General features: G+C 39.0%; 1 protein-coding gene across 1 annotated transcript; it reads left to right on the top strand.

Moving 5' to 3' along the window:
• The first annotated feature begins 3,394 nt into the window (after nucleotides 1-3,394).
• On the top strand, nucleotides 3,395-27,257 carry kcp (kielin cysteine rich BMP regulator). Its single transcript, XM_087797539.1, has 45 exons — nucleotides 3,395-3,968; nucleotides 4,902-5,434; nucleotides 6,356-6,428; nucleotides 7,326-7,618; nucleotides 7,699-7,867; nucleotides 9,701-9,774; nucleotides 9,850-9,943; nucleotides 10,690-10,772; nucleotides 10,839-10,932; nucleotides 10,990-11,069; nucleotides 11,138-11,223; nucleotides 11,291-11,381; nucleotides 12,182-12,281; nucleotides 12,467-12,552; nucleotides 12,672-12,765; nucleotides 12,868-13,088; nucleotides 13,152-13,245; nucleotides 13,335-13,508; nucleotides 13,571-13,653; nucleotides 13,735-13,828; nucleotides 15,313-15,495; nucleotides 15,577-15,747; nucleotides 15,814-15,987; nucleotides 16,054-16,136; nucleotides 16,209-16,299; nucleotides 17,156-17,238; nucleotides 17,312-17,485; nucleotides 18,164-18,343; nucleotides 18,454-18,718; nucleotides 18,774-18,856; nucleotides 18,921-19,014; nucleotides 20,147-20,320; nucleotides 20,431-20,513; nucleotides 21,341-21,461; nucleotides 21,532-21,614; nucleotides 22,367-22,466; nucleotides 22,547-22,635; nucleotides 23,395-23,497; nucleotides 23,564-23,706; nucleotides 23,767-23,939; nucleotides 24,897-25,008; nucleotides 25,073-25,174; nucleotides 25,228-25,392; nucleotides 25,455-25,755; nucleotides 26,766-27,257. The coding sequence occupies exons 1-45, from the start codon at nucleotides 3,884-3,886 to the stop codon at nucleotides 26,984-26,986; spliced, it is 6,252 nt and encodes a 2,083-aa protein (XP_087653665.1). The 5' UTR covers nucleotides 3,395-3,883; the 3' UTR covers nucleotides 26,987-27,257.
• The last annotated feature ends 179 nt before the right edge of the window (nucleotides 27,258-27,436 follow it).

Consider the following 27,436-nt stretch of genomic DNA (forward strand, 5'->3'; position numbering starts at 1 on the left):
ACGTGTGAGGTCTTTTTTTGTGCATCGAGATTCAAAAGTTTCCTGGAAGGTTTTGACATCCAAATGAATGCAAACCATGAAACATATTTGATGTTTTAAAACCTTTTAGGCACATGTGAGAAATAAGGACTCAATTGTTTCAATGTCTCTTCATATGAAGCATCAGGTTGTTTCTAACATGTATAGCGTCACATGGAGCATACTATGAAACAGACCAAGTCCCTGTACAGTAGCACTTATTTGTAATACTGTGGAGATGCAGAGTGTTCTTCTAGATAAGGTCTTAATCCATTAAGTAACTTGAGAACTTGGTTGATTGTCAACCCTTTATTATACAGGAGGTTACGGTCAATGCAGCCACGACAACATGTTTACCAGACAACGGCCACGGTAATTCAATATTGTGGCTTGTTTCTGTCCTTACTGCTGCCGGCCTTTTGACCGTCCTGGTTCTGGAACAGGTCTAGACCCGTCAAAAAACTGTAGGATAATAACTCATGAGAGCACTTTTTAAAATAACGAATCAGCCTTTTGTGACCTTGAATCTCTGTTGTGACCTTTGACCTCTTTTGTGATTTTATCTATATTTCTAGATGTGGGGCTTTTATTAAAATGAAAATAGTCCAAATAATCCAAAACCAAAATACAGTTTGAATTTTACTGCAGTTACCTTGGACGTTCACTGGGTGGCACCAAAGTTAAACCATTTAACAATAGCACTTTTTCATTAACCCTTCCCTAAACCTTGACTTCACAAATGTAATAATGCTATTATTGTTGTTATTATTATTATTATTATTATTATTATTATTATTATTATTATTTTTATTATTAGTAGTATGAGTAGTTGTAGTAGCAGTAGTAGTAGTAGTAGTGGTAATATTCCTTGTCCCTTCATCACCTTTTTCTGTTTCCATGTGTTATTTTGTTAGACAGACATATACCATATAGAAAAACAAACATTTCCATGTTAAAAAATGCATTAAAACCTGTAGCCAAATACTAGTCTTTTAGCATTTCCCATAAGGGGTTTCATCAGTAAGTCATTGGTGGTTGAACAAGGCCAACATTTTATTGTTCAATCCTGTATTGATTTAGCAGCATTTAATTAATTGACATATAATATACATATACATGACATATTAATATCCCATTCTTTGAACAAGATAGTAACAGAAAAAGAAAAGGTATCAGTTAATTCAGGAGACAGTCTCACTCATTATTATGCCTGCAGAAATCTGACATGCTCTTTCTAGATCCACAGAAACTGAATCATGACACTGTTTTCAAAACATACACAAGTTCAAAGTCTTTTGTTCCATGACTGTTACACCTGCCTTTCTTGGCTGATTATGAGGTTATACAAATTGGTCAGATCTCCAGGTCAAACACTGAGGTGTTTCCGCTCAGGGCTACGATACTCTTACCTGCTTTTCTTAACAGCACCCACGTTTGTGAGTTCTCGCATTATGTTCTCCGAGATGAACTTTGGTGCCAACAAAAACACTTTCCTGCTTTTGTGTTGCCTTCGCCAAAAAACTAGTGTGCAGTCCCTCAGGTCATTCATTTCTTTCCAATTGTCTTTTGTATTTTTATGGACAATATGTCCATAAAATTCCGCCTTGTGAAATGAGAAAATGTAATGTCACGTTGAATTGTGTTCTCATGATTCTGTGCAGCTAATGAAGTTAACAACACAGCAGCCCTCCATCATTATGAAGATTACATTTGGCCCTGAATAAAAACAATGATATTCCAGGCTGTGGTGAATAAAAAAAATCCCAGCTGCATCTAGGCTGGTTTGTTTGGGCTTATTAAAGTCGTCAATAAAACAGTTGGATGCAGACATATGCCGACCAAGATCAACCGTGAAGGAGCCTCGGGGTTAACAAATTATTTTCATATTTGTGTCATAAGTAAGGGATGTGCTTTGATGTGGTGGCTAGCATTAAATGATCAGGTCCAATAGATCATACTGACATTCATGAGGGATCAAATCTAATCACCACACAAGTGAAGGATCACTGTCTTTCCTCCTGTCTCCATGTTGCATTCTGCGTCAGCACAAACACAGGGATTCTTTTTATGGAATCTTTTTAAATAGAGGATTGAAATACAAACACGTTGTGAGGGGGGAAATTTTGGGGGAAAGAAGGAGCAGAGGGCTGGATAGCTCAGTGTCAGAGTAGTTTTGTTGCCAAAACAGTGAAACATGACATCTTCATTTTAACCCTTTCCTCACTACATTTCAAGTACACACACACAAACACACACACGTGCATGTTCAGTCCAGTCTTGTCCGGCCTCAGCAAGTGAAGCATTTTAAGACTGAGTGGTATTTTGGACTCACCAAAACAATATGTCTTCTGATCTTTAAACAAAACTAAATAATTACTTATGAAATGCAAAGATTAAGAGTTCAATGGAATAAATAAACATTCCTTGATTGAATGGGACATTAGATATCCTAAATACTCCAGACTGGAAAATCCCTGAAAAAGACCAACACTCTGACAAGGAGCTGATTACACTTGACTTTCTAAAAAACACAGCATTGATCAAATTACTTAAGTAACTGTACTTCTTAAGGAGTAAGACTAGGATTCAAACCACATGCTCCAGGGTAGAGATCACTAATCTCAACCCATATACTGTAGATCATGCATGGCAGTAGCAAGTGAGCAATTTAATCTGGCAAGGCAGCGGCAGTTAGAATCCATTCAAGTGAAGGACTATTACCTTCGAAATCTTACTTCGTCCAAATGAAACTCGAGAAAAGCATCGAAATGTAATGACCAGTATCTGTTCCTCATCCCATGTCAACATTGTCTAAGTTATTCTCATATCAGAAAGAAAACTGCTGACAATGTAATGCTGTAATGTTAAGTAAAGTTATTGACCTGCACTTACTTACACACACATACCTTTTTTAGCTTTAACTACTTGGATTTCATATTTGGTTTTCAATGTCCAATCCCTGTATCACATAATTGTGAAGTTATGGTAACTTTGTACAAAAGCAACTATTTTAGATTATTTTCACCACCTTAATTTATGTTCTATTTCCACTACTTTAAACTTCCTTTATCAGGATCATAGTATGTATGCCGGTTACCTCGGTTTGCCACTCACAGTGTGACCAGATGATCCTCTTGGTAAGAGAATAGTGTGTATACTAGGCTGCTGGATACTACTACTACTACTATGTATTTTCATAATAACGGTTTTCATGATAAATATTATATAACAATTGTAGACTAGCATGCTTCAGTTCCACATTCTCATGCAGCTCACAGTAATTGCTTCTCCAAGGTATGATAATAATCTGAAATGTCCCCACAATACAGATAAACCTGTTATAGCACTCACACACACATATTTTGGCTGTCTCTACATGGCTCCTCTCCAGTCTCCAGACCAGGTTTTAGCTAATTTCCAAAACGGCGGGGGTCTGTGTGAATCAACAGCAGTGTGCAGTGATGGGTGGAGAGTTTTGTTCCAACAAAAAGAGGGAAAACAGAGGAAGAAAAGAATCCACTTACATCTAAACCTCTGGGACAGGAACTGTTCAGGAACCAGTGACCTCATGCCTTCTGCACACCTGAACTATTTTTCACACGGACTATATCCTTTTCCCTCCACTTGCTTGGAAGTTTTGCTTTTTGGAATATGATAGTAATAAGGGAGTGAAGATTGAACATTTCCCTTGGGAGTGTGAGAAGAGTGATTGAGAAGGAGGAGTGACTCCCTGTTTGCATCCAGATGTTCTGTGTTTGCCTGCGTGCACTTTGGCAGGAGCACACGCTCTGGAGTTAAGCAGATTCCTGGAGATCCTGTGGAAATCATGTTCTTACTATAAGGTGTTGAACACTGTGACTGGAGAATGGAGAAATTAAAGACGTTGTTTATTTTGGAGATACTGTGGATCTTGACTGTGCAGGGTCAGCCTGGAGCTCTTGATGAAGCGGGTAAGTTACAGTGGAATTTTCAATTTCTCTTTAAATTTTCCCCATTAAGTTGACTCAAGTTTATGGGACAGTTGTTAAGTTTGCAAAAACTGGTGCAAAAATGCATAACAAAAAGGCTACATTTTAACTAGTGATTCTGAGAAATCAATTGTTCTTTAGAAACTCTATTGATGTTATAATAAATACTAGTGTATTATTCTCATCTATCTGTTCTTAACACTTTCTGGCTCAGATCTAAGCTAATATTAATTCCATTAATGATCATATATCTGTACACTATGTATGGTGAATATATTGTTATACATCTTTACACTCCTGCTTTAATATAAAAGATTTGAATTGAACAAACCACAAGCGTATATCAAGCAGAAAAAGTACTTTTGCAAGCACATATCTTATGATTTATGTACTGGATATAAAAGAGGAATTTGAGTATAGTGCAGAACATGTGTGATCTCAATATGACAGAAACATTTCTTGGATGTACACAATTATGCTAAAGATACTTTCTCTGATAAAAAAGTTGAGTTAGTTAAACTGTAAGAGAGATGCTACAAGGCTAAAGCACACAAATTGTATTTATTGTATTTATTTATTGTGTAGTAAGCACAGTGTTATTATATTTTAATCTTAACAATTCATTTGTTTTTATCCACTGGTTTAAGGTGTGACAAATTAATGATTTTCTTTTTAGCAATTTTGCATGAGAAACTGAGGTAGATCAATAAATTAAAAGTTCTTGCATTCTGGTTCAATACATGCCACTCAGTTCGGTCAACACACAAAAGGAAGCAATTATTTCATGTCCCACAAAAATGTTGATTTTCTTTCTCTGTTGGATTCACTCTTGCAGATTGTGGGTTTTTCTGTAAACAAAGCCATGTTTATGTGATTACTTTCTGGAAACCCGACTCTGTTTTCTCTCCGACACAGAGATCGACCTGCTGAAAGCTCTGAACATGTCCCGACAAATAAGTGGAGTGTCCAGACTCCACAGTCCTGGCAGTGTCACGTACAAAATACGTTCCAGAGCGCCCCACCTGACCCTTCCTCCAGAGTATTCCCACTTCCTCTACGATCACCAAAAGGGTAGCTTGGGGGTGCATCTGGTGGGGCTTCAAGCAAAAGACTCCGAGGCCACACTCCTGTCTCTCTCCTCTTCCTCCTCACCAATTCTCCAGGTCTTCTCCTCCACCCGTAACAACAGTCTACAAATTGAGTACCGGGGGAAAGAAGGAGGTCAAGGTCACGTCTACTTACGCTACCCCAGTAGAAACCCCTTCTCCAAGGAGGACTGGGTGAAGCTGGCCGTCAGCTTTAGGCCAAATCAACTGTTGTTTTTCATAGACTGTCAAGAAGCTGTGGTTGTGCCTCTAAACAAAGGTAAAGAGGTCAACATGGAGTTACCCAGGGATATTATTGTCACGCTTGCCAGTGCACCAGGGAAGAAAGAGAGCAAATTTAATGTAAGTTCCCCCCTCAATCCCATCTTCAAACATCTTCAATTGTGTGTGTTGCCTTTGGGACCCTGATCCACAGGAAGTGAAGGGAGTTACTCAAGTGTTATCTTTGCTATCAACGACTGCTAGTCTTATCTCAAAATGATAAGTTCCATCATTGATCTGTTAATCTATGACTTCCTTTCAAGTGGAGATTATACTTTTCTTTAACCTCCAGTTAGTTTAACCACTCCTTATCTGCTGATATGAGACTTAGTTGTGTTTATTATGAAGAAGTGAATACTTCTTTGGTTGAAAAGAGAAACGTTTGGCCCAAAGAAATGGTAAATAAAAAAGGGAAAAGGAAAGACTTTTTATTGAAGTCATCTGGACATTAGAAATTACGGCCTTTACTGAGGAAACATTACGTTAAAACTGCAATTTTGTATCTACAATAACATATGATTACAAACTCAGAAGGTTGCTGGTATTTAAGGTATGTTTCAGCTACCCCTTTTCGAGCAAACGAACAAATCCTGGGAACTGGACCTTTCTTTGGCAGGTGTCAATTACAAAGATACGGACTTAAAAGTGCATCAAGTTAATTGAAGACCCGAAGTTGTACCAGGTGTGCCTCTCCTGAAGTGAACTGCCCACCAGTTTCTATCGTCATCTAACACTGTGACAGCTGTCTGGCATTAGGGACAGGCTGTTTAGCACCTTTATTACCTCCGCCAAGGAGGTTATGTGCTCATCTGTTCGTCTGGTGAAAAACTCAAACACTGATCATTAGATTTCAATTCATTTATTTGGGTTTGTCATATGTCTATTAAAAAAACTTGAATATAGAATACTTTGATAAACTTATAAGCTAATATTTTTAAAAATCAGATGTTATATTAAAAATACACTTAGTCAAGACATTAGTTCACTTTTTAACTATTGCAGGGTCAACTGAAGACCGCCAGGATGTCAATGAAGGCGTATCTGAGGCGGCCATGGGACTGTGACAACGTTACAGGTAACTATAACCTCAAAGAAAGTACTTTGTTGAAAGGACATTCAACTGTGAGCATTGACGACTTGTGATTGTATTTTTTTTCTTTTCAACTTTAGCTTGGTTTGCTTATTTATTCAAGCTGAGTTGATTAAGGCCCCAGCAAGGATGTAATTAGTCCAATTATCTAAATAACGTTACCACCGCATGCTCGATGCTATGTCGGGTTTTTCTTTTCCTGTGAATGGTTTCTGTGTCACGTGGTGTGTGATCCAACTAAGAATGAAAATTCCTGGAAGTTAACCTTGGTTTTCAGTTTTCAGAAACAATCCAGTTTGCTGTCTAGCCTACTGTGGCTTTTCCAAAGTAACAAACAATAAAATAAACACAAAAGCTGCTGGTTTAATTATAAAAGGTCAAACTACATGACATATTCTTGACTTTTATGCACAAAGCGTATATAATGGTCCTTTGACCATGCTACACGTGCGTATACAAACCACAGTTGAGAATATTTACAGTACGCCGGAGGTAGCACTGTCATTTCCTCATTTTCATTTCAACCTTATGACGAGAATTAGGCACTGCTTACTTTTAAACCCACTGTCCTTCACCGCAGCTGTACACACAGCTCGGTGTATGTAAATATAAATCACATTATTTTACAAGCCTGTCTCTGTTATACTTTCCAGACTCTACTTATGGTTCTGATTAAAGCTAGAAACAGTGAGCAACGGGCCGGAGTTGCTTTTATCTTTTTACATTCATGCCGTAATCTCCTGAATCGTGCGTTACTCTTAAGTTATTTACACAGGATGTTTGTGGAAGAAAACAGTCTAATCTTGATCAATCAAAGAGTTATTAAAGGATGTAAGTAATCTAAACATTCCTTAACGACATTGTCCCCCTCCCTCCCTTTAGACTCCTTTTCTCTGTCCCCGGAAAAAAGTGACCCAGATCCTCAAGCTGATACCGGGCTAAAACTGCAACAGGATGCGTCCTCTAATCAACATCAAACAAGTCATAGGCCTGTAGACCAAACCAGCCATTATCCCCCCGATGTACAGAATGACCAGCATCAACGAGGCGGGGTTCTGGGACCACCGGCTTTTCCTCACGGGCCCAAATATTTATCTCAGAAAGACGACAGCTTGAAGTTACTGGAGAAGAAGGTGGAGGAGCTGGCTAACATGCTGGACATGGTCAAAGTGCAGGTCAATATTTTCTTCAAATGCGTCTCATTTAAAAACGTATGTAATCTTTAAACATGGACTTTCCGTGTGTCTGGTTACAGAATTTGGACCTTCACACTCGAATACAGAAGCTGGAGGAATGTGAGTGTGTGAGGCAGAGATGTATTTGGGAGGGACGTGAAGTCGAGGATGGCCACCAATGGCAGACCGACCTCATCACTGTTTGTACCTGCACATCTGGAAAGGTCACATGTCAAGCTTATATCAAAGGTATAATGTGAAATGTCCTTTCTTTAGCGGCTCAAAAATTGTGAATTTCAAAGAATTTAACCTGACAACTGAACTCTGTGATGAAGTTACTGTCAAAAAAGCTTTTGTTTAGTGTGTGTTTTCTGTGTCTTTCCTACAAGGACCTAATAGGTATAATACAAAGAAGGGTGTGTTTACACAGAGGCTAGTTTCTGCCAAAAGGATATCCCTGTATATCGATAGTTGGCTTTTAACTAGTGATGGGTTGATGAAGCCTCATGAAACAGCTGATGAGGTATTATGACACAGTGTCTTCATTTTAAAATTCCACTAGATGGCACTCTCTGTTTTATAATCTCTGGCTCTCTGATCTACTAATTATATGAAACCTGGCATCGTTTCAAACTAAGAGTCATCTAGTGGACTTTCAAAATAAAGACACTGTATCATGATACCTCATCTGATGTTTCATGAAGCCTCATCAACACATCACGTCATGTTATTATTGCCCATTGATTACATTCCTGCTGTTGTGTTTTGACTAAAATGAATGTTATATTTTGATATCACTACATCATGATACAGTTAGTGCCCCTGAATGTGTCTATTAGGTTAAAGTAAAAAAGAAAGAAAGGTCTTTCTGAGGGCAGGGTCTCATGAGTTAAAGTTGATCTTTATTTCAGTAGGAAACTGGAATGGTAAACATTCACAAATGTACGACATTAAGAGCAGAAACTGACACAATTATGTGGTCAGTAAAGTCTCTGTTGACTATCCTGTTCAAAGTGTGTTTGCAATTAGCGCCACTTAAACGTTTCAAAGTTGCTCATACTCTTCTTTCCCAAGACTGGGGTTTGAATGTGATCTATGATGGTGTCACTACTGAGCCTTTATTTACATCATGGAACGGCCTTAACCAAAGTTCCATCTACTTCAGAGACCCCCTCATAAAGGGAAATCTGTGTTTAGTGCCAGAGTGTTTGTTTGAACTTTTAAAGCTCTAGAAAGATGTGCTAGACAGTTCATGTAAAGCAGCCTTGTTAAGAACCCCACTGCTGGCCCTTTTTTTTTCTGGCCTCAGGCGACTGGCAACATCTCCAAACTGAAACAGTGCTTTGTTACATCTTGTCCATGTTTTGGTTTTTTTCTAAAACCATCTGACTGTCCCCGTCCCTGTGTTTGATCTTCCACTTACTGTCCCCGAGTAAAGCAGAAGATTGCAACCAGTTGATAGAGTCTCATGCTCTCCCTACTTTGATGTCATGTTGCTTGTCTGAAGGAAATGCCTGCTGGTTGCTGGCGGAGTATGCAGGCTCGCTAGTCACTGGTTCACCCTATGATTATTACCCCCCGCTCCACACATACACATCATCATTAAGATAATTATCTCCTGAAATCCCCAACTTGAGCAGAAATCATATTTGGTTACTTCCCCATGTATACCAGAGTGAACGAGCTAACCAGCTATTATCATCGTAATCACTCTGAGATCCAGAGGAAGTCATTAGGTCTGCCATTGATTTGTTTTACTGGGAAACTTCAGAAACCCGCAACCCTCTGCTCTGTTTTCCTACTTTTCTGTCAGCGTTAATAGACTCTTTGGTAGTCTTTAACACCTGGAAGGCCGCAGGCACTTGTGTCATGGTTACAGTCTATAAAACATTGTGTGTATTCGAGAAGACGTGTGTGTGTGTATACAACATCAAGAACTCCTAGTTGCCGATGGAGAAAAGCAGATGCAGATGTTAATGGAAGTCAACAGACTGAGAAAATGGAGATCAACTTGAGTCTCGGTGTCTGGACTCTTAATTCCACTGAATGAGATTCAGGTGCTAACATTCGACTTGCTTTCAGACTGTGGTCTGGACGGGCAAGTGCAAAACGTGTCCTATGGAACTGACGACGGCTGCCAGACTTGTACTTGCAGGGTGAGATTGTGACGCTTGACATAATCTTTCTTCACTTTGTGGATGTTTTCATTGAGGATCTCTCTGTGGAAGCAGGGTGGGAACAAGGTGTGTGTTCCTCTTCCTTGTCCTCCACTGGAGTGTACACGAAAAGAGACCATTCCTGGAGAGTGTTGTCAACGATGTAGAGGTAAAACCGAGCTTATTTCGTTTTTTTGTAGCAAAAAAAAAAACAGACGTTAAATTACGCTTCTATTGCTAAAACTTCCACATTTTAAAGCCTGATACTTACAGAATTCACAAATTCTAAATTTTCCAGTATTTCATTGGGAATTATTATATAAAAAAACAATGTGTTCTATATTTATGTTGTATTTTTTTTAAGTCCATTTCTAATACAAATCGATCAATTTTAAATTGTTAAAATACAGATTTCCCATTTAATCTTAATTGTGTTCGTTGAACATTATTCTGGATTAAATAAAATATCTAAGAAATCAAGCCAATTTCAAACACATTTAAATAAACACGTCATGTATTGTTTGTTTTGTTTAAATGTTTAGGATGAGGTAAATGTATTTTATATTATACAGGTTTGAAGATATTTGAAGAAGTGAGATTTCAGAATATTTTATTGTTTTCAAAGGGTTTTTGATTTAATTGAATCCTTGTTGAATAAACCAAAAGTTAAATTAGGTTAAGATGTTTACAGAATTGCTTCCAGATCTAAATAGAATAAGTGTTAACAGTGTTAAACAAAAAAAAACTTATTGTTAGTGAAGCAGAGAGAACCGATGTCTGTGGAATTTGTAGATAATTGTCTCCATTTAAACCCAAAAAAAAAAGTTTTTTGTCACAGCTCTTACTCAAGTCTGAAGTACAAAGTCTTGTAAATCTATAAAGATTATCATTTGTTAGGATTCATTTTGTTTTTAGGTTGCACCTATTCTGGGATTGAATATGATCACAATGCCAAATGGAGACCAGCAGACAGACCCTGTGAAGTTTGCCACTGTTTGGTAAGATTATTAATTGATCCAATAAAAGTTCCCAATCATTGTTATTGCTTTACGTTCTTCAACCAGGAGGGCCAAGTTCACTGTGAAAGGGAACAATGTCATACACCGTGTACAAACCCGACCAGCCCTCCTCCCAACACCTGCTGTCCTGTTTGTCAAGGTAGGTTTTGATCAAAGGTGAGTTGACTTCTGACTCACAGAGCATGTTTTCTTGCAGGCTGCACGGTGAAGGGTTACGAGTTTCCAAATGGAGCCGTGATCCCCACTGGAGACAGATGTCAGGAGTGTACATGTGTGGTATGTGTTGTCTTACTCGCACTTGCTGATTGAATATTTGATTATTTGTTCTAATAATTATCCTACAGGATGGGAATGTAGCATGTAGGTCAGCTCCTTGTCCTGCCCTGTCGTGTCCAAACCCTGTGCATCGTGCCGGAGACTGTTGCCCACGGTAACATACAGGCAGCATCTCCGGAAAAGAAATTCAGACTTTATGAAATTGCATTTCTCATCATTAGGTGTGAGCAATGTGATTATGAGTCAACTGTTTATCAGGATGGACAGAAGTTTTCTTCAAGAGGTGACCCCTGTCTTCACTGCCGCTGCTCAGTAAGTTGACTCTTGGCGTCGTTTTTCAAACTACTTTAGTTTAATTAAAGTCACCGAAAACACGTGACTTTTTTTCAGAGAACAAAATTGTGATTGTGAAGAAACAATTTATTTTATAAGCATACAAAGTGTTATGTGGTGGTAGATTTAACCTCAAAACTGATACTGTTGATAAGCAAAGGTTAACTACTAACTACCAGGCTCAATACTATTTTTTCAGGCCATGTTCAAAATTTGGGTGAATACAACAAGTCATTTGATAACCATCTTTGGTCTTTCCAAAACTAAATTGCAAAACCTAAAATGCAGCACATCCTACATTGTAGATCCTAGTGATGGTCTGATGAAGCATCATCTAGCACTGTCATTATTTACAGAGACCACTAGATGGCGGTGTCTGCACTTTTTTTCTTATGTCGTTTTTAAACTGATGGCGCCACCCACCGACCTCTAAAACACATGACACTGTTTCATGAAGCTTCATCAGCCCATCACTAGAAATAACCATTTAACAATTTGCATATGAAGGCCTATTGTATTTTTACACTCTTTTTTGGAAGTATGTAAAAATGTAAAGAATATGGTTGTATAAGGTATCATTGTAGAGCGTCTTCATTTTGGATATTGGAATTTTGAATTTTAGATATATATAGATTATAAAGCACAGAGTGACATCTTGTGGCCCAAAGACACTGAACCATGAAACTTCATTAGCTATTTCATGAGGCCTCATCAACCCATCACTCAATGTACTAAAAGCTGTCTTTTTGAAATGCTGTTGACACGGTTTTGTGTTTCAGGGAGGTGAGATCACATGCGAGCGGATGGAAGCCTTGTGTCCTGCGGTTTCTTGCAGTCATCCAGTGAAGCGTAAAGGGGAGTGCTGCCCGACATGCTCTGGTCAGTCTACAACACATGTCTTGAACTTAACTTGATCATACAGAGACTTCTTATAACGTGTTTGGACAACCTTAGAGATAGTTATGATAGATCGAGCCTCCAAGAATTGAAGACAGTTTAACAGACAGTCTAAAAGTTTTGTTTAATCTTTGCTGTTTAAACTGAGGTCGTGTGTGATCCAACAGAGTGTGAGTACGACAGTAAAGTGTACGCAGATGGGAAGGCGTTTGTTCCGCCAGGTAGTGGACCGTGCTTGCAGTGCAGGTGTAAAGTAAGTCCTTTACATTGTTCTCTTAATATAGATGAAGATTTATTGATTTCTTAAAGTGATTATTTTGTGTTTAGAAGTGCTCAAATGTTTATTTAATTGATGTACCTTGTGCTCCTCAGGGAGGAAACGTGATTTGTCACGAAGAGAAGTGTCCTCCAGTCCAGTGTACCAACCCAGTTATAGACCCACAGCGCTGTTGTCCTGTCTGCAAGGGTACACACACACACACCTACACACAAACACACTCACACACAAACACAGACACACACTTATCTACCAAACGATCACTTCATTAACTGTTCTGTGTGTCCAAAGGTGTTGATAATGAAGATGGGAGGCAGCCAGAGGGCCCATGCTCCCCCTGCACATGTTTGGACGGCGACACCAAATGCACACAAACCCAGTGCCCCTCCGCGGACTGCCTGGACCCGACCAGGACCGGGGTTTGTGACAGCTGTACACACAACAATCGTTTCTACAGCAGTGGCCAGAGATTTGTGACGCCAGATCAGCCCTGTCACGTCTGCGTCTGTCAAGTGAGTTTGCAATCTGAGACGAGTCGTGACCTCCGTGCATCCTGACGATCCATCTCTCCACAGCATGGAAGCGTGGAGTGCAAGAGGCGGTCGTGTCCCGCACTCAACTGCACCAACTCCTACACACCACCTGGAGAATGCTGCCCCAGGTGTCCAGGTAAATAGCAGTTGCACGAAAGCCAGTTATAAAAATAAATAATCCACAGTTTGATTAATACGTTTTGAATTTTTGTGTTGTTTTCTCAGATTGCCACTTTGAAAACCGTGTGTTCGTGGACGGTGAGGCGTTTCCTAACCCGGTCAGTTCATGTGAGGAGTGTCAGTGTGTGAGCGGCAGGATCGACTGCCATCAAACTCAATGTCCACGTCCTCACTGCAACGCTCCTCGTCCTGGAAGCTGCTGCCACAACAACTGCGATGGTGAGGATTGGAATCCTTCTCCTGCTAAATATTCATCTGACAAACATGTTATCGGGCTTCAGGGTGCAGCTATGCCGGGAGGGAGTATCCCAATGGTCTGGAGTTTCCTCATCCCACTGACCCCTGCAGGACGTGCAGCTGCATTGTGAGCTTACATCATTCTTTTGACATGAGACACTTGTTTTTCTGCAGCAACAACTGAAGATTGTTTTGTTTTTTTAACAAGAATGGAAATGTCCAGTGTCTTAAAAAGAGGTGTCCACCACTGCCGTGCTCCAACCCTAATGTGCTGCCGACCGACTGCTGCCCCCAGTGTCCAGGTAAGAGTCAGCGGTGAAATCAGTACAGTAACTCTTGGAAAAAAAGATATTGGTGCAGCGATTAGTTCACTGAGAGGGGGCCGGATGAGGGCCACAAGAGGTAGTTTAGAGAATAAGACTGAAAGTTTTTTTATTTAACTTAAAAGGGTATTTATTTTTGTGAGTCTTACTCAAAACTATTGACAGTGAGAAGATCACCAAGGCTGCCCAGTCCTACCACACCTACTAAAAACATGTGAATATTGAATTTATCAAAATTGGCAGAAAGACTGGATAATAACCGGCCATGAGTAAAACTGTTAAGATGGTTGATCTTTAATTTAATCTCAAGTAATGTTGAAAAACTGCCTGATACTGAAAATCTAATTTATTTTGAAAAAAGAACAAAAACTGCACAAAAATAAATATATGACTTAAACTTTACTTAATAAAAACAAACATTTTATTTAATTAAATCTTGATTCAGGTCAGGGGTGTCAAACTTAAAGTAACAAGGTGTCAAAATATTTTAGCAGACTTCACAGCAGGCCAAAGAAAATAAATATTTACCAAACTGACTAACTTTGAGGAAAGGAGAATATTTAATAATAAGTAAGTAAGTAAGTAAGTAATATTTATTTATATAGCGCTTTTCGAGACCAGGGTCACAAAGCGCTTAAACAATCAAAACAATACTCAAAAAAGTACATACTTTAAAGATCAAGATAATACTGAGAACAACACAGGAGTTCCAGAAAATCAAGGAAAAGCCTGAACAAATAAAAACGTCTTCAGGTGTTTCTTAAAGGAGTCAGTAGATCCATCAAGCGCAAAGAGAGAGGAAGATCGTTCCAAAGCTTAGGAGCAACAGCCTGAAAAGATTTCTCTCCTCTGGTCCTGAGCCGTGTGCGTGGAACCATAAGTAGATTCTGATCCACAGACCTCAGAGCCCGAGCTGGGGTGTAAGGCTGGATCAGATCAGTGATGTAAGGAGGAGCCTGACCATGAATTGCTCTGAAAGTAAGAACCAGAATTTTAAAGTTGATCCTGAAAGAAACTGGAAGCCAGTGAAGAGTTTATAGTGTTTATAGTGTGTAGAGTTTATAGTTTATAGTTACAGTGAATAATACCTTTAACTAAAGTCTGGCAAGGCCGGCAATGCTTTAAAATATCAGAATCAGACACTTTTATTGCCCTGTAAAGCCAACATATCCAATTTGTGTGTTGTCAGTTTAGAATAAAAGAATAAAACAAGATGAAACACAAAATCAGTAGAAAAACAGAAACAAGCACCAATGCTGCTATTCTTTGGTCAGTGTTAGGTTAACTTCAGGTGTGTCTTTATGACAACAAGGTTATTGTAAATAAAAAAAAGCAAAACAATTATTATATGGTGTTTAAATTGAAGATATAGTGATACAAATGCTTTAAAGTTGTATATATATATAGAGATTTGTTATACATGAACAAATGTTTAATTATTTTTCAAACATGATTTTACACAGTGCCCCCTTCAGACTGCGTCTTTGAACAACACCGTTTTAGACACGGAGAACAATTCTTCCACCCGACTGATGGCTGTCGCTCATGCAGCTGCACCAATGGAACAGTTCATTGTCAACGGAGACAGTGTCCGTTTACCACGTGTTCTCACCCCGTCACACGAGACTGCTGTCGGAGCTGCGATGGTAGGAGCTCTAATGTAACTGACGTTTTAAAGAAAAAACCTCAAATTTAAGTTTTCTCTTCGTCTTTATTGTCCCTTCCAGGATGCGTCCATGACGGTCAAGAGCGAGCTAACGGGGCGATGTGGGACGACACGTCGAACCCTTGCTCCGCGTGTGTGTGTCGTGATGGATCTGTGCACTGTACCGAGAAACGCTGTCCGCCTGCTAACTGCAACCACCCCGTGCGGAGGCAGTGCTGCATGTTCTGTGATGGTGAGCGACCCTTGCAAAAGAATCACCCATTCAAGATGCATATAAGCTCTCATAACCTTCCCTTAGGCTGCTCTTTCAACGGCAAGGAGTATCCTGGCGGAACTGAGTTTCCCGATGAGAAAGACCCATGTGGAGTGTGTTACTGTTATGGAGGGGACGTCATCTGCTCCAAAATACCTTGTAACACAAACTGCTACCACCCATACACACCACCGGGGCAATGCTGTGGAGAATGTCAACGTATGTAGTCCAAACAGACTAAAAATATCTATTTTATTTTAATCAATTTTGTTGATCTTTGAATAGGTTGCTTTTATAACGGAGCTGTCCTCGCTAACGGGCAGTCGGTTCCTGACCCAGGTGACTCTTGCTCCGAGTGCACATGCCAGGTGAAAACATGCACGTCTACGTTCACGCTGCTCAACCACTTCTGACAAAGTCTCCTGCTGATCCCTCAACAGTTGGGATCTGTGCGGTGTGTGAAGAAAACATGTCCTGCAGCTCTCTGTCCCCATCCCACCAGAGACCCCTGTGGTTGTTCAGTCTGTGACGGTGAGACCTTTAAAAGGAGGGGAAAATGTTCACTATAATCTCAGTTAAGAAGCATATTAAGTAGAATATTTCAAATTATTAGTTATGAAACTTAACTGATAAATATAGTCATCCAGTAAAATCATCCTTCTCTCATACTGGACTGAAACATAAACTTATTTTGGCTCAATAATATGTTAGTATTTGCCAGCATATAGTATGGTTGAATTGAACATTTCAAATGTTAAAATAAGATTTTATTTCTCTAGAATGCCACATACATATTTTCCACTAGATAATACCAATTAAACATTACATTTAAAAGGCTAAAAATGATAAAAAATACTGATTATTTGTTTCATTATTATTATGTATGTGTAAAAAATTAATTCATTTGGAATATGTTCCAAAAATGCTGTTAAATTATTAAATAATATTTTTTAATATACAAAACGTGGAATTATTTTTACAATTATTCTTTAGAAAAAATTCAACCTGTCAATATAGTAGTATTGAAATAATATAATTATTTATTTAAAATTATTAAAAAACACTGTAATAAAAATTCTGATTCAGTTTCAATGTTTGAAATGTTTAATTTAATCATTGCGATGGTTCGGATTTACTTGCATCTTTAAAGTCATAAATCCCTTCATCATTTTTATTCTTATAGGTTGGAGGTCTGTTATTTTCTAAATTAGTGGTGATGTCACTTTACGTTTGAGAGCTGTGTGTGTTTTCTCTTCAGAAGCAACCACTTTGTTTTTAAAAGGGACCTAGAAAGTGTTTAATGTTTGTTTTAAATGATGGCCCCGAACAAAAGTTTCCAATTACTGTTCCAAGTGAGTTTTTAACAGCTGGTCTGGTCCGTGTACAGGTTGTCATTTCCAAGGCGTTAACTACGTGGACGGTCAGACTCTTCCAGGTGGAGAGAAACACTGCCAGGACTGCACATGTTCAGTGAGTAGTGTTTAACCTTCACTCGCAGACTAATTACCACGTAAAGACTCAGCGTTACGACCCTTTCACACAGAGAGGCGAGGTGGTTTGCGCGCCGATGAGATGTCCTGCCGTTTCCTGTCCACACCCGGCGTTGGATGGATGTGCGTGTGGAGTGTGTGATGGCTGCAACTTTGTTGGGCGAGACTGTCACAATGGAGAAAGATTCCCACATCCAGCCGATCACTGTCAGCTCTGCTCCTGCCTGGTACAGTTTCTCTTAAGACAAATTGAATATTCTTTGTAAAGATCGTGTTGTTGACCAGTTTATTTCATTAATCTTCAAAGTACTAAAAATTGAATAACGTCATATTTTTGGTCAAGAAGATGAATAATTTCTCATTTCAGGACATTTCCTTATAGAACGGCTAACATATCAACTTTTGTTTTTACCATTTCCCTTTTTTAAAGTTACAAAACGATTTCCCTGACACAAAGAAAGATGTGAAAATAATTAAACTATAATATTAAAGAAAATGTTTTGCCCTTAGTGTAGATGTACCCTATTGATGCTCAGATGTTTTGGCGATTACAAAGACACTGTTTCTTTAGATTGTGTCAAGGTCTCATGCAGGCAAATCCCCACACGATAAGATATGATTTATTTGGCCTTTTTTTGGTAAATTCGTGGTAAGATAAAGTCCGATAATTAGATCTTATGTTAATAAATAGATGAAGGGATAATGAACACCATTCAGAAGACAAATGGTGTCTCTCAAACTGTCATTTTCAAAAATACATTTCATTTAAATAAAAAATATGAAGCTATGTAACTCTAATGGACATATTTGTTCCAAAGAATTTGAAAACCCATCATTTATTTTTGATGTTTTTGTCAAATAATGTAAATTCATAATATTGTGTTTGTGTGTGTTTGTGAGCGCAGAACGGCGGTGTGGTGTGTGTACGCCTGTCCTGTCCGAGTGTGACCTGCCAGAGTCCGGTGACCCCTCCAGGAGAGTGCTGCCCCGTCTGCACCGGCACTTGCTATCACCTGGGAAACAAGTACGAGTCCGGCCTGTCCTTCACGTCGCCCTCTGACCCCTGCTCTTCTTGCTCCTGTCTGGTCAGTCTGGCAACTCTTGCTGAATTGTAAGAAGTCGCCCAAAACTGTGTAGCTTGTCCAGCTCTGAATGGTTCTCGAAACGTGACGACGTCCCTGGTCTGTGTTTTAAGAATGAAGTGGTGAACTGTCACAAGAGGCCGTGTCCAGTGCAGTGTTCACACCCGGCCCTCTCGGACACCTGCTGTCCCGTCTGCGACACCTGTCTGTACGAGGGCGCCGTTCAAGCTCACGGTCAAACCTTCACTCCGTCATCCAACCTGTGCCAGCGATGCACCTGCGCGAGAGGAACCGTGACTTGCGTTCCTCTGGTCTGCCAGCCAGCGCCGTGTAGTCGACCGACAACGAAGCCGGACAAGTGTTGTCCTGAGTGCACGGGTGAGGTCGGAACCCTTGTGTGGAGATGATCTTCTGATGCTGCATTTTCTTTCAGTGTGTATGCTTGATGGACGGGAGTACAGTGAAGGTCAGACATGGACCCTCAGCTCCAACCACTGTTCCACGTGCACATGCCAGGTCCGACTCTTTGATTCATCCTCCTGTCATCATCTGCTGCATATGAACTGACGGCATGTCTCAGGCAGGGGAGGTGCAGTGTGACTCTCCAGAGTGTCCCAAACTACCCTGTATGCACCAGGCGACCGACCCAGGAGCCTGCTGCCCTCGCTGCAGAGGTAAATGAGAGTTTGTGTTTCTGAGGAAAGAGAATAAATTGAAGCGTTTCAGAACTGTCATCCTTCAAGTACATTCTTAAAGTAGGTTCCGGCAGTTTCATTTCTCAAGGGGCAGAAAAATATTTTCAGACTGTTGAGGCTTTCCAGTCAAACGTACAAACTTAAAAAACATGCTTAAAATTAGGGGGGAAATACACAACAGTATATTTCAAAACTGTGCTAAAGATTGAATTAAATTGTTTCTTATTTTACTGTATGTATTTTATTTTAAAAATTCAAATATAAATCATTACAAATCATTTAAGGACAACAAAAGTTTCTAATTTCAAAATATTTTTTATATATAATTTTTTTTTTTTCAGAAAATACTTAAAGGAAATAAGAGATTTATGAATCAAGGAAATGTATTAAGTCAAAGTTGAACCAAATATTTAACAACAACATTTTTTATTGGGCCTCAGGGTCACCTCGACCCAGAGATAACACAAGGGATAATATAAAAAACAAATTCAAGTCAACTGTCAGATACATTTTACATTAGTTTAACATTTGCTTTGTTCTCATGATCTATTAAAACAGTCAAAGGCAAGGATTTCAAAATCAATCACACAAGGGCCCAAATCTTTCCACATATTAATCACAGTATGAAAAGATTGTAAATTTACCAAACTTTCTGTGACAGGAAGTGCGAGTCTGATCGTGATATTGTCATTATAGGAGGCTTGATCTTTTAAAATGATCTTTCTGTTAATTCTACAATCAAATTCCTTTTGTTAGACGTCAATTTTATTCTTATTGTAAATCTGTATAATTGTTGACCTTAAAAATATCTGTTCTTTATCTTATCTGGGACAATTTTTTTTAATACCTCACAATATCAACATGAACATTTATTTTCTTTAATTAGAGTCAACCATCAATTAAGCAACAACTTGCTATTAAAATAAAACAATATAACCCAATTAATTTAATGTCAGCCCTATTACATTCCATTCATCTCACCATATCATAGGTTCATTTGTTTTCTTTAAATAAAAATAAAAATAAATGAAAGAATGAATACTAAATTCAGTATGTAAAGAGCCAAAGAACTTTAGATTCATTGAGTTTGTTCAATCATATGCATGTCCAGGCTGCATGTACAGTGGAGAGGAGTACTTGGAGGGCAGCACCTGGTTTGACGACTCTGCTCCATGCATGACCTGCATGTGTGTGGACGGTGTGACGACGTGTTCGGAGGTTCGATGTCTCTCTCCGTGCCTCAATTTCATCTCCGTGCCGGGCGAGTGCTGCCCAGTGTGTGCAGGTGAGGAATGGTACTCTTGTAATAACATCTTGAGAGGACACAGCCTGCATATTATTTGTTTAAGTTTTTTTTATTTTGTGTAAATTAACATTTAATTCATGGCGTGGAAGACTGCATATTTGAGGGTCGAGTGTACGGCGCTGGAGAGAGTTTCCAACCAGCCAACGATCCTTGCCAGATCTGCACCTGTGAGGTAAGACAAGAGCTTAAACCAGGGGTAAGAAATTCAATTTAACCTTAAATATGGTGGTGATTTGTAAGAGTAAGTAAGTAAGTAAGTAATATTTATTTATATAGCGCTTTTCGAGACCAGGGTCACAAAGCGCTTAAACAATCAAAACAATACTCAAAAAAGTACATACTTTAAAGATCAAGATAATACTGAGAACAACACAGGAGTTCGAGAAATTCAAGGAAAAGCCTGAACAAATAGAAACGTCTTAAGATGTTTCTTAAAGGAGTCAGTAGATCCATCAAGCGCAAAGAGAGAGGAAGATCGTTCCAAAGCTTAGGAGCAACAGCCTGAAAAGATTTCAGGGGCCAAGATAAGAGATTTAAGATTTTAAGATTTAAGATTCTAAGAGGCCATCAAGCCAAAGGCGAAAAATGATTTTTATACATATCTATATGATCAAGAAAAATACTTTGGTAAGCAGGCAAGAATGGAAAAAAGAAATATGAACATTTTTATTTTATTGACAATCATAAAGGAACTTGAAAAAAACATTTAATTACATTCAGAAGCAGTATATTGGAAGGGGTGACTAAGGGACAAAAGATAGTTAAAAAGGAAAAAAGGTCAAATTAAGATTAAAAAACTACTTTATTCAAGATTAAACAATGCGTAAATTGTTTCTTAAAAGATCAGAAATATCTACTTTAATCAATAGTTTTACTCTGACCTGGGGTCATGGGGTAAAAAGAGCCACATCTGATCATTAAGTTTCAAAACCCTCTGCAGATAAACTCGTAGCGTGACTATATCAGGATGAAACTGATGTCAGAGTCGTCTGGTCGCAGGTCATGCCGGACGGACAACAGCATCTACGCTGCTACAGGAAACAGTGTCCCAGTCTGGTGGACTGTCCGAAAAACAACATCTTGTTCTCGGGACCAGACTCTTGCTGCCCCGTCTGTGCACGTGAGTAACGCTCCCTCCTCCAGCACCAGAGTGTGTGATCTCACTACAGGTGTGTACGCTTTTCTTCCAGAGCCGCTCAGCAACTGCACATCTGCTCTGATCGGAAATGAAGTTCTGGCCACAGACGATCCGTGTTTCACCTGCCACTGCAAGGTGCAGCATTAAACCTCTGATATACAGGAGATATAGTTCATTTTTTAAATCCATATTATTGTGGTCTATTTTAGATAGTTTTTGTTTCAATCTCATCTAGTCCGTTAAATCAGTTTAATATTATTTACTGTTTCACTTTTTAGGTTCAATCTTACCCAAAATATTTGTTTCATGTATATCATACATTCACATTCATACATGTTTCAATTACAATCAAAGATACAAACATTTTCATCTGTTGTAAATTTTTCAACTATCTAAAGTTTTTGTTTTATAATTGTAGAATTCTCAAATACGATCAAACATTTTCTACTTCATGTAATGAAATTATAAACTAAAAAAGACTTTTGACTGACATCAAACAATTTATTGCCAAAAACAAACAACTCTCAGCAGATCAGACAAGATGTTTTTAATATTTTCAAGAAGCAGAGATAACAACAGTTCTATTTAAATTTGCTTTTTTTTATTTATATATTTTTTTACAGAACATCATATTAACTTCATACTTGATAGTATGTTCTTTAGTTATTTAGTTCAAATGGTGTCTCTAACAATGTCTTATGATAATTTATGTGATTTTTAATGACCTATTTTAGTGATTTATCTTTATATTCTATTTTTATATATATTTATTATTATCATATTCAAATGTTGCGTGTCATGTGATAATGTATGGATGTCATGTAAACAGGATCTTTAAAATCATTTACACATAAAACGACTTATAATAACTTTTTTTTCTCATGCAGGACTTGACTTGGACGTGTCTTCATCGGCTTTGTCCTTCTGTAACCTGTCCTCGAAATGAACAGTTCACTCCTTTAGATTCGTGCTGCCCTGTGTGTAGAGGTGATACGACCTGTCGAACTACATGTATGTCAGTGTGTAACGTTTTCTTCTTACAAGTTTTCCATTGTTTGGTCGGACAGATTGCTTGATCGAGATTCAGAAGAGACGCGTGGCCAACGGCAGCAGTTGGACGGACAGCGACGACGATTGTGTCACATGTACATGTAACGTAAGTTTTATGCGAAAAGTATTAGTGAAAAAGGTTTAAAAAAAAGGATAACTATGACGGGAAGGTGTTTGGAAATATATTGTTTTAAAAATTGCATTGATTCCTTAAATTGATTACTTTCAGAGCTATTCATTGTCAGGCTCCTCCTTACATCACTGATCTGATCCAGCCTTACACCCCAGCTCGGGCTCTGAGGTCTGTGGATCAGAATCTACTTATGGTTCCACGCACACGGCTCAGGACCAGAGGAGAGAAATCTTTTCAGGCTGTTGCTCCTAAGCTTTGGAACGATCTTCCTCTCTCTTTGCGCTTGATGGATCTACTGACTCCTTTAAGAAACATCTTAAGACGTTTCTATTTGTTCAGGCTTTTCCTTGATTTTCTGGAACTCCTGTGTTGTTCTCAGTATTATCTTGATCTTTAAAGTATGTACTTTTTTGAGTATTGTTTTGTTTGTTTAAGCGCTTTGTGACCCTGGTCTGGAAAAAGCGCTATATAAATAAATATTACTTACTTACTTACTTACTTACTTAAATAAGTTCTATGGTTGGTACTAAAACATTATAAATTTGGGCTAAAAGCTCAAAATACGTTTCATTTTTGAGTATTATATACTATATAATATGAGTATTATTAATTTTAGAAAATAAACTGGATATGAAGTAAGAAAATATAGGGTATGTAATATTCTCTGGGATTTACTATAATGATAATTATAATGAATATTTAATTTTTTGGGGGGGGGGGGCTGTTCCTCAGTTGGGCCAAATCGAGTGCAGCATCGAGGAGTGTTCATCTTTGATCTGCCTGTCCGGTCAAAAGCCGGCGAAGGTTGCTGGGAAATGCTGCTACGAATGTGAAGGTACTGAACCCGCAGAGTCGTGACTCGTGTGTGTCGTTCTGTCCAGTTACACGTGTGTGTTTGCAGACTCCGGGGCGTCGTGTTTGTACCAGGGAACAGCCTATCAGTCCAATGAACAGTGGGAGGTAGACGAGTGCACTCGCTGCACCTGCATTTCAGGAGACGTCCACTGTTACAGCGAGCGTTGCCCGCCGATCACCTGTGCACCGGTGAGCAGAAGACAACGGTTGTTTCTCCAGCGACGCTCAACTCACGGCTGGTCTCTGCAGGACGAGATGCCTTCGGTCATTCCTGGGTTGTGTTGTGCTCACTGTATCCCTCGTCCGGCGACATGCATCGCCTTCGGTGACCCGCATTACCGAACGTTTGACGGGCGTATGCTGCACTTCCAGGGAGCGTGTACTTATGTTCTGGCTCAGGACTGTAACGGAGGAGATTTCAGGTGAGCAGGGAGGCAACAGTGATTAGATGTCAGGACACATTTATTACTAGTAATGGGTTGATGAGGTCTCATGAAACAGTGGCTTCATTTTTGCAGGACCACTAGGTGTCACTCTAGGTTTAAAAATGTGCCAGGTTTCATTTAAGTACTAGAACAGAGCCAAAGATTATAAAACAGAGAGTGCCATCTAGTGGTCTTTCAAAATGAAGACACTGTATCGTGATACCTCATCAACTTTGATCTCACCGAAACATTACTACTTATTACAAACAAACAAATGTATACAAGAAACGTACACACATGGACAAACTTGTTTATCTTTATTTTTCCTTATTATTATAATTGGTCAAAATTAACATTATGAATGAATGAATTAATATTGTTTATTTCGGGCATCACAGTTTAAATCATCAACATCACATTTTATCGTAATTCACATATTACATGCACGTCCCAAAAGGGAAATATTATTTTTATTTATATTGTTGCTATTATTATTGTTGTTTGTTCATAACATGATCATTATTATCTAATTATAATCATCAGTGAAATATTCCCCCCTTAAAACATTATATGTTTTTTAACTTTTAGAAATGCATTTTTATAGAATATTATATATTTTATCAAATAATTTTTAAAAATCGGTTTAAATCTACTTTTTTTTTGTTACTTTGAGTTTTTTTCAAATGTATATTAACAATATCAGTAAATGTATTGAGCTTTGGAATAAACGCGTAAAAAATATATATATATATATATATGAATTCTATTTTGATGTAAAGAAAAATTGAGAAATGTTTAATTTTCCTTTTTTGTATAACATGTAGATTGAATTGATAATTAATTTAGATTGTTTGAACTCCTAACATGATCTTCTTTAAGAAATTAAAAGTTATTGTTTTTGTTTATTTACTTCACAACGATGAGTATTTTTGTAACGGTCTGTTGTGTCCGCAGCGTTCACGCCACCAACGACGACCGCGGACGCAAAGGCGTGTCGTGGACCAAGGAAGTGAGCGTGTTCATCTCAGACATCTCTGTGCAGCTGCTGCAGGACTGGGTGGTGAAGGTCGGTTCCTCGTGTTGTCTTATCAAACGTCCTGCAGCAGTTCTTCTAAATTCATCCTCCCCAGGTGAACTCTGAGGTCGTCACGCTGCCGTTTCTCAGGGAGCCACACATCTACATCGAGCGTCAGGCCAACACCATCCTGCTCAACACCAACATCGGCCTGAAGGTGGCGACACGTTCGCCTCCGCACGAACACCGACTCACACTCTTGTCCTTAAGGTTCTGTGGAGCGGACGCTCCCACCTGGAGGTGAGCGTGCCCGGGTCCTACAAGGGCGACACCTGCGGACTCTGCGGAAACTTCAACAACTACTACCAGGACGACCTCCGGACGCCGAGCGGCAAAATCAGCCAATCGGAAGCTGAATTCGGCAACAGCTGGAGGGTAAAAAAAAAAGTGTGACCACGACCAGGATGAAAGAACGACTCAACGTTCGATCTTTTCAGGTCACCAACGGGAGTCACTCCCTCTCGACCTGCCGCCCCGGACAGGATGTGGACCCGTGCAAGGATGCGGGCTACCAGGCCAAGAGGAGCGCCAACGCTCGCTGTAAAGTCCTGAAGTCTGCCGTCTTCAGAGCGTGTCACCGCGTGGTCCCTCCTGAACCCTGGTACGGCGCCTGCGTCTACGATCTCTGCGCTTGCGGCGCCAACGCCGACGAGTGTCTGTGCGACGCCCTGGAGGCCTACGCCGGTCAGTGCCGCGCAGCAGGAGTCGTTCTGCAGTGGAGGAGCCCGTCGCTCTGCGGTGAGTACGCTGGCGAAAATAAGTACTTTAAGAAACTTTATTGACACAAGTTAAAATAGTCATCATTGAGGAAATGTCATGAGAAATTTTTTAATAATGTGTAATTTAAGTTTTTGTTAAAGAAACATTCATGAAAATTAAAAATAATAATCAAAAGAATGTATTTTCTTTAAATTAATTTATCTGTTTCGTTTTCAGGATCACTACTTAGTATCGGTAATTATAATAAACCTGGACATCAAACAAAAGGCCACATTAAATATTTTCACAGCCCCACAAATGTTAATTTTTAGACCTTTGTTTTAGAGAATTTATATAAAGTTTGAAAGACTGTAGGACACACATAGAAAAACACATTTTCTGTTCTGTTTTTATACATAGTACTATATTTATTTTCATTTAATATTAAATATATATATTAAATATACTCTTGCTTTCAAAAATTAGATAAAATAACGTGTTCAATCATATTAACAGTTATGTAGTTTTTAGTAAATAGCAAAACAATGAAGCATTTTATATGCATGCAAATCTGTCATAGCTTTGTTGACTTTAACATCACACAACCAATGACGGAAATAAAGACTTGACATATATCTTTTGACTGCTTAATCGATAAATTATTACTTATAATAAAATAAATATATAGAAAAAAACACTCAATTACTTTGGTTTATACAGCTGAATTCACCTTCTTTTTGCATATAAAAGTCAAGCAGCGAGAGACATCTCACAAAGAGTTAAATATCAAATACGAGATCTTTATTCCAAGTGGTATTTCCAACCATATAACTTCCCCATATTTGTCATATTAAGCTTTCAGTGCTAAAGTTAATTTTTAGGTTTTCTGTCGTCTTCCCCCAAACTTTAAGAAGCACTAAGACCATTGAATGCATCAGAGAGTTGGTGCCAAAGACAAGACACTGTTACACTTTATTATAATACACAAATATTTTTACAACTACAAGTCTATGTCGACATCTGATGTCTCGCACTGTTGTCTCCCGCAGCTGTGGGCTGTCCAGTGGAGAGGGGCTTTGTGTTCGACGAGTGCGGACCCCCGTGTCCAGTCACCTGCTTCAATGCCGCCGCGCCACTGGGGGTGCTAGAGAGCCACTGCTTTAAACCCTGTGTCCCGGGTTGCCAGTGTCCTGCGGGTCTGGTGTTGCACAACAGCCACTGCATACATCAAGACAAGTGTCCCAAAATCTTCCACCAAAGCTCCTCATAAACCCGCTCACACTGACACTTGAACACAACACTCATGCACTGACCCACACCACCTCATAACCACACACACACACAGCACTGAGTATTTATGTTGTGACTGACATTGTTTGACACGTTCATATGAGTATTATTCAACATTTATATGATGGTATCTACTTGTAAATAGACACATGGCTGCTGTACAGGTTCACTTAAGCCACGGTGCAATGTCCGACTGTTAGCCTCATAATCTCAGGTACTCTTGTTGTTTTCTAATAAACTACCAAACTATATCTCTTTTTTACTCTTTGTTGTGATAGTTTGAAATCTCCAGAGAATTGTCTTTAATCTTCGCAGAGGACCCGATCAATTGAATGTGTTTTACAGGAATTTGCAAAAAAAAAGTTGTTTTTTGAGGTCAGTCAGCATATATTTGTGTTATTGTTCCTATTATTATTGTTAATATCACACG

This window comes from Callionymus lyra, chromosome 8 (genome assembly GCF_982586985.1).
Source record: "Callionymus lyra chromosome 8, fCalLyr1.hap1.1, whole genome shotgun sequence".
Lineage (NCBI taxonomy): Eukaryota > Metazoa > Chordata > Actinopteri > Syngnathiformes > Callionymidae > Callionymus > Callionymus lyra.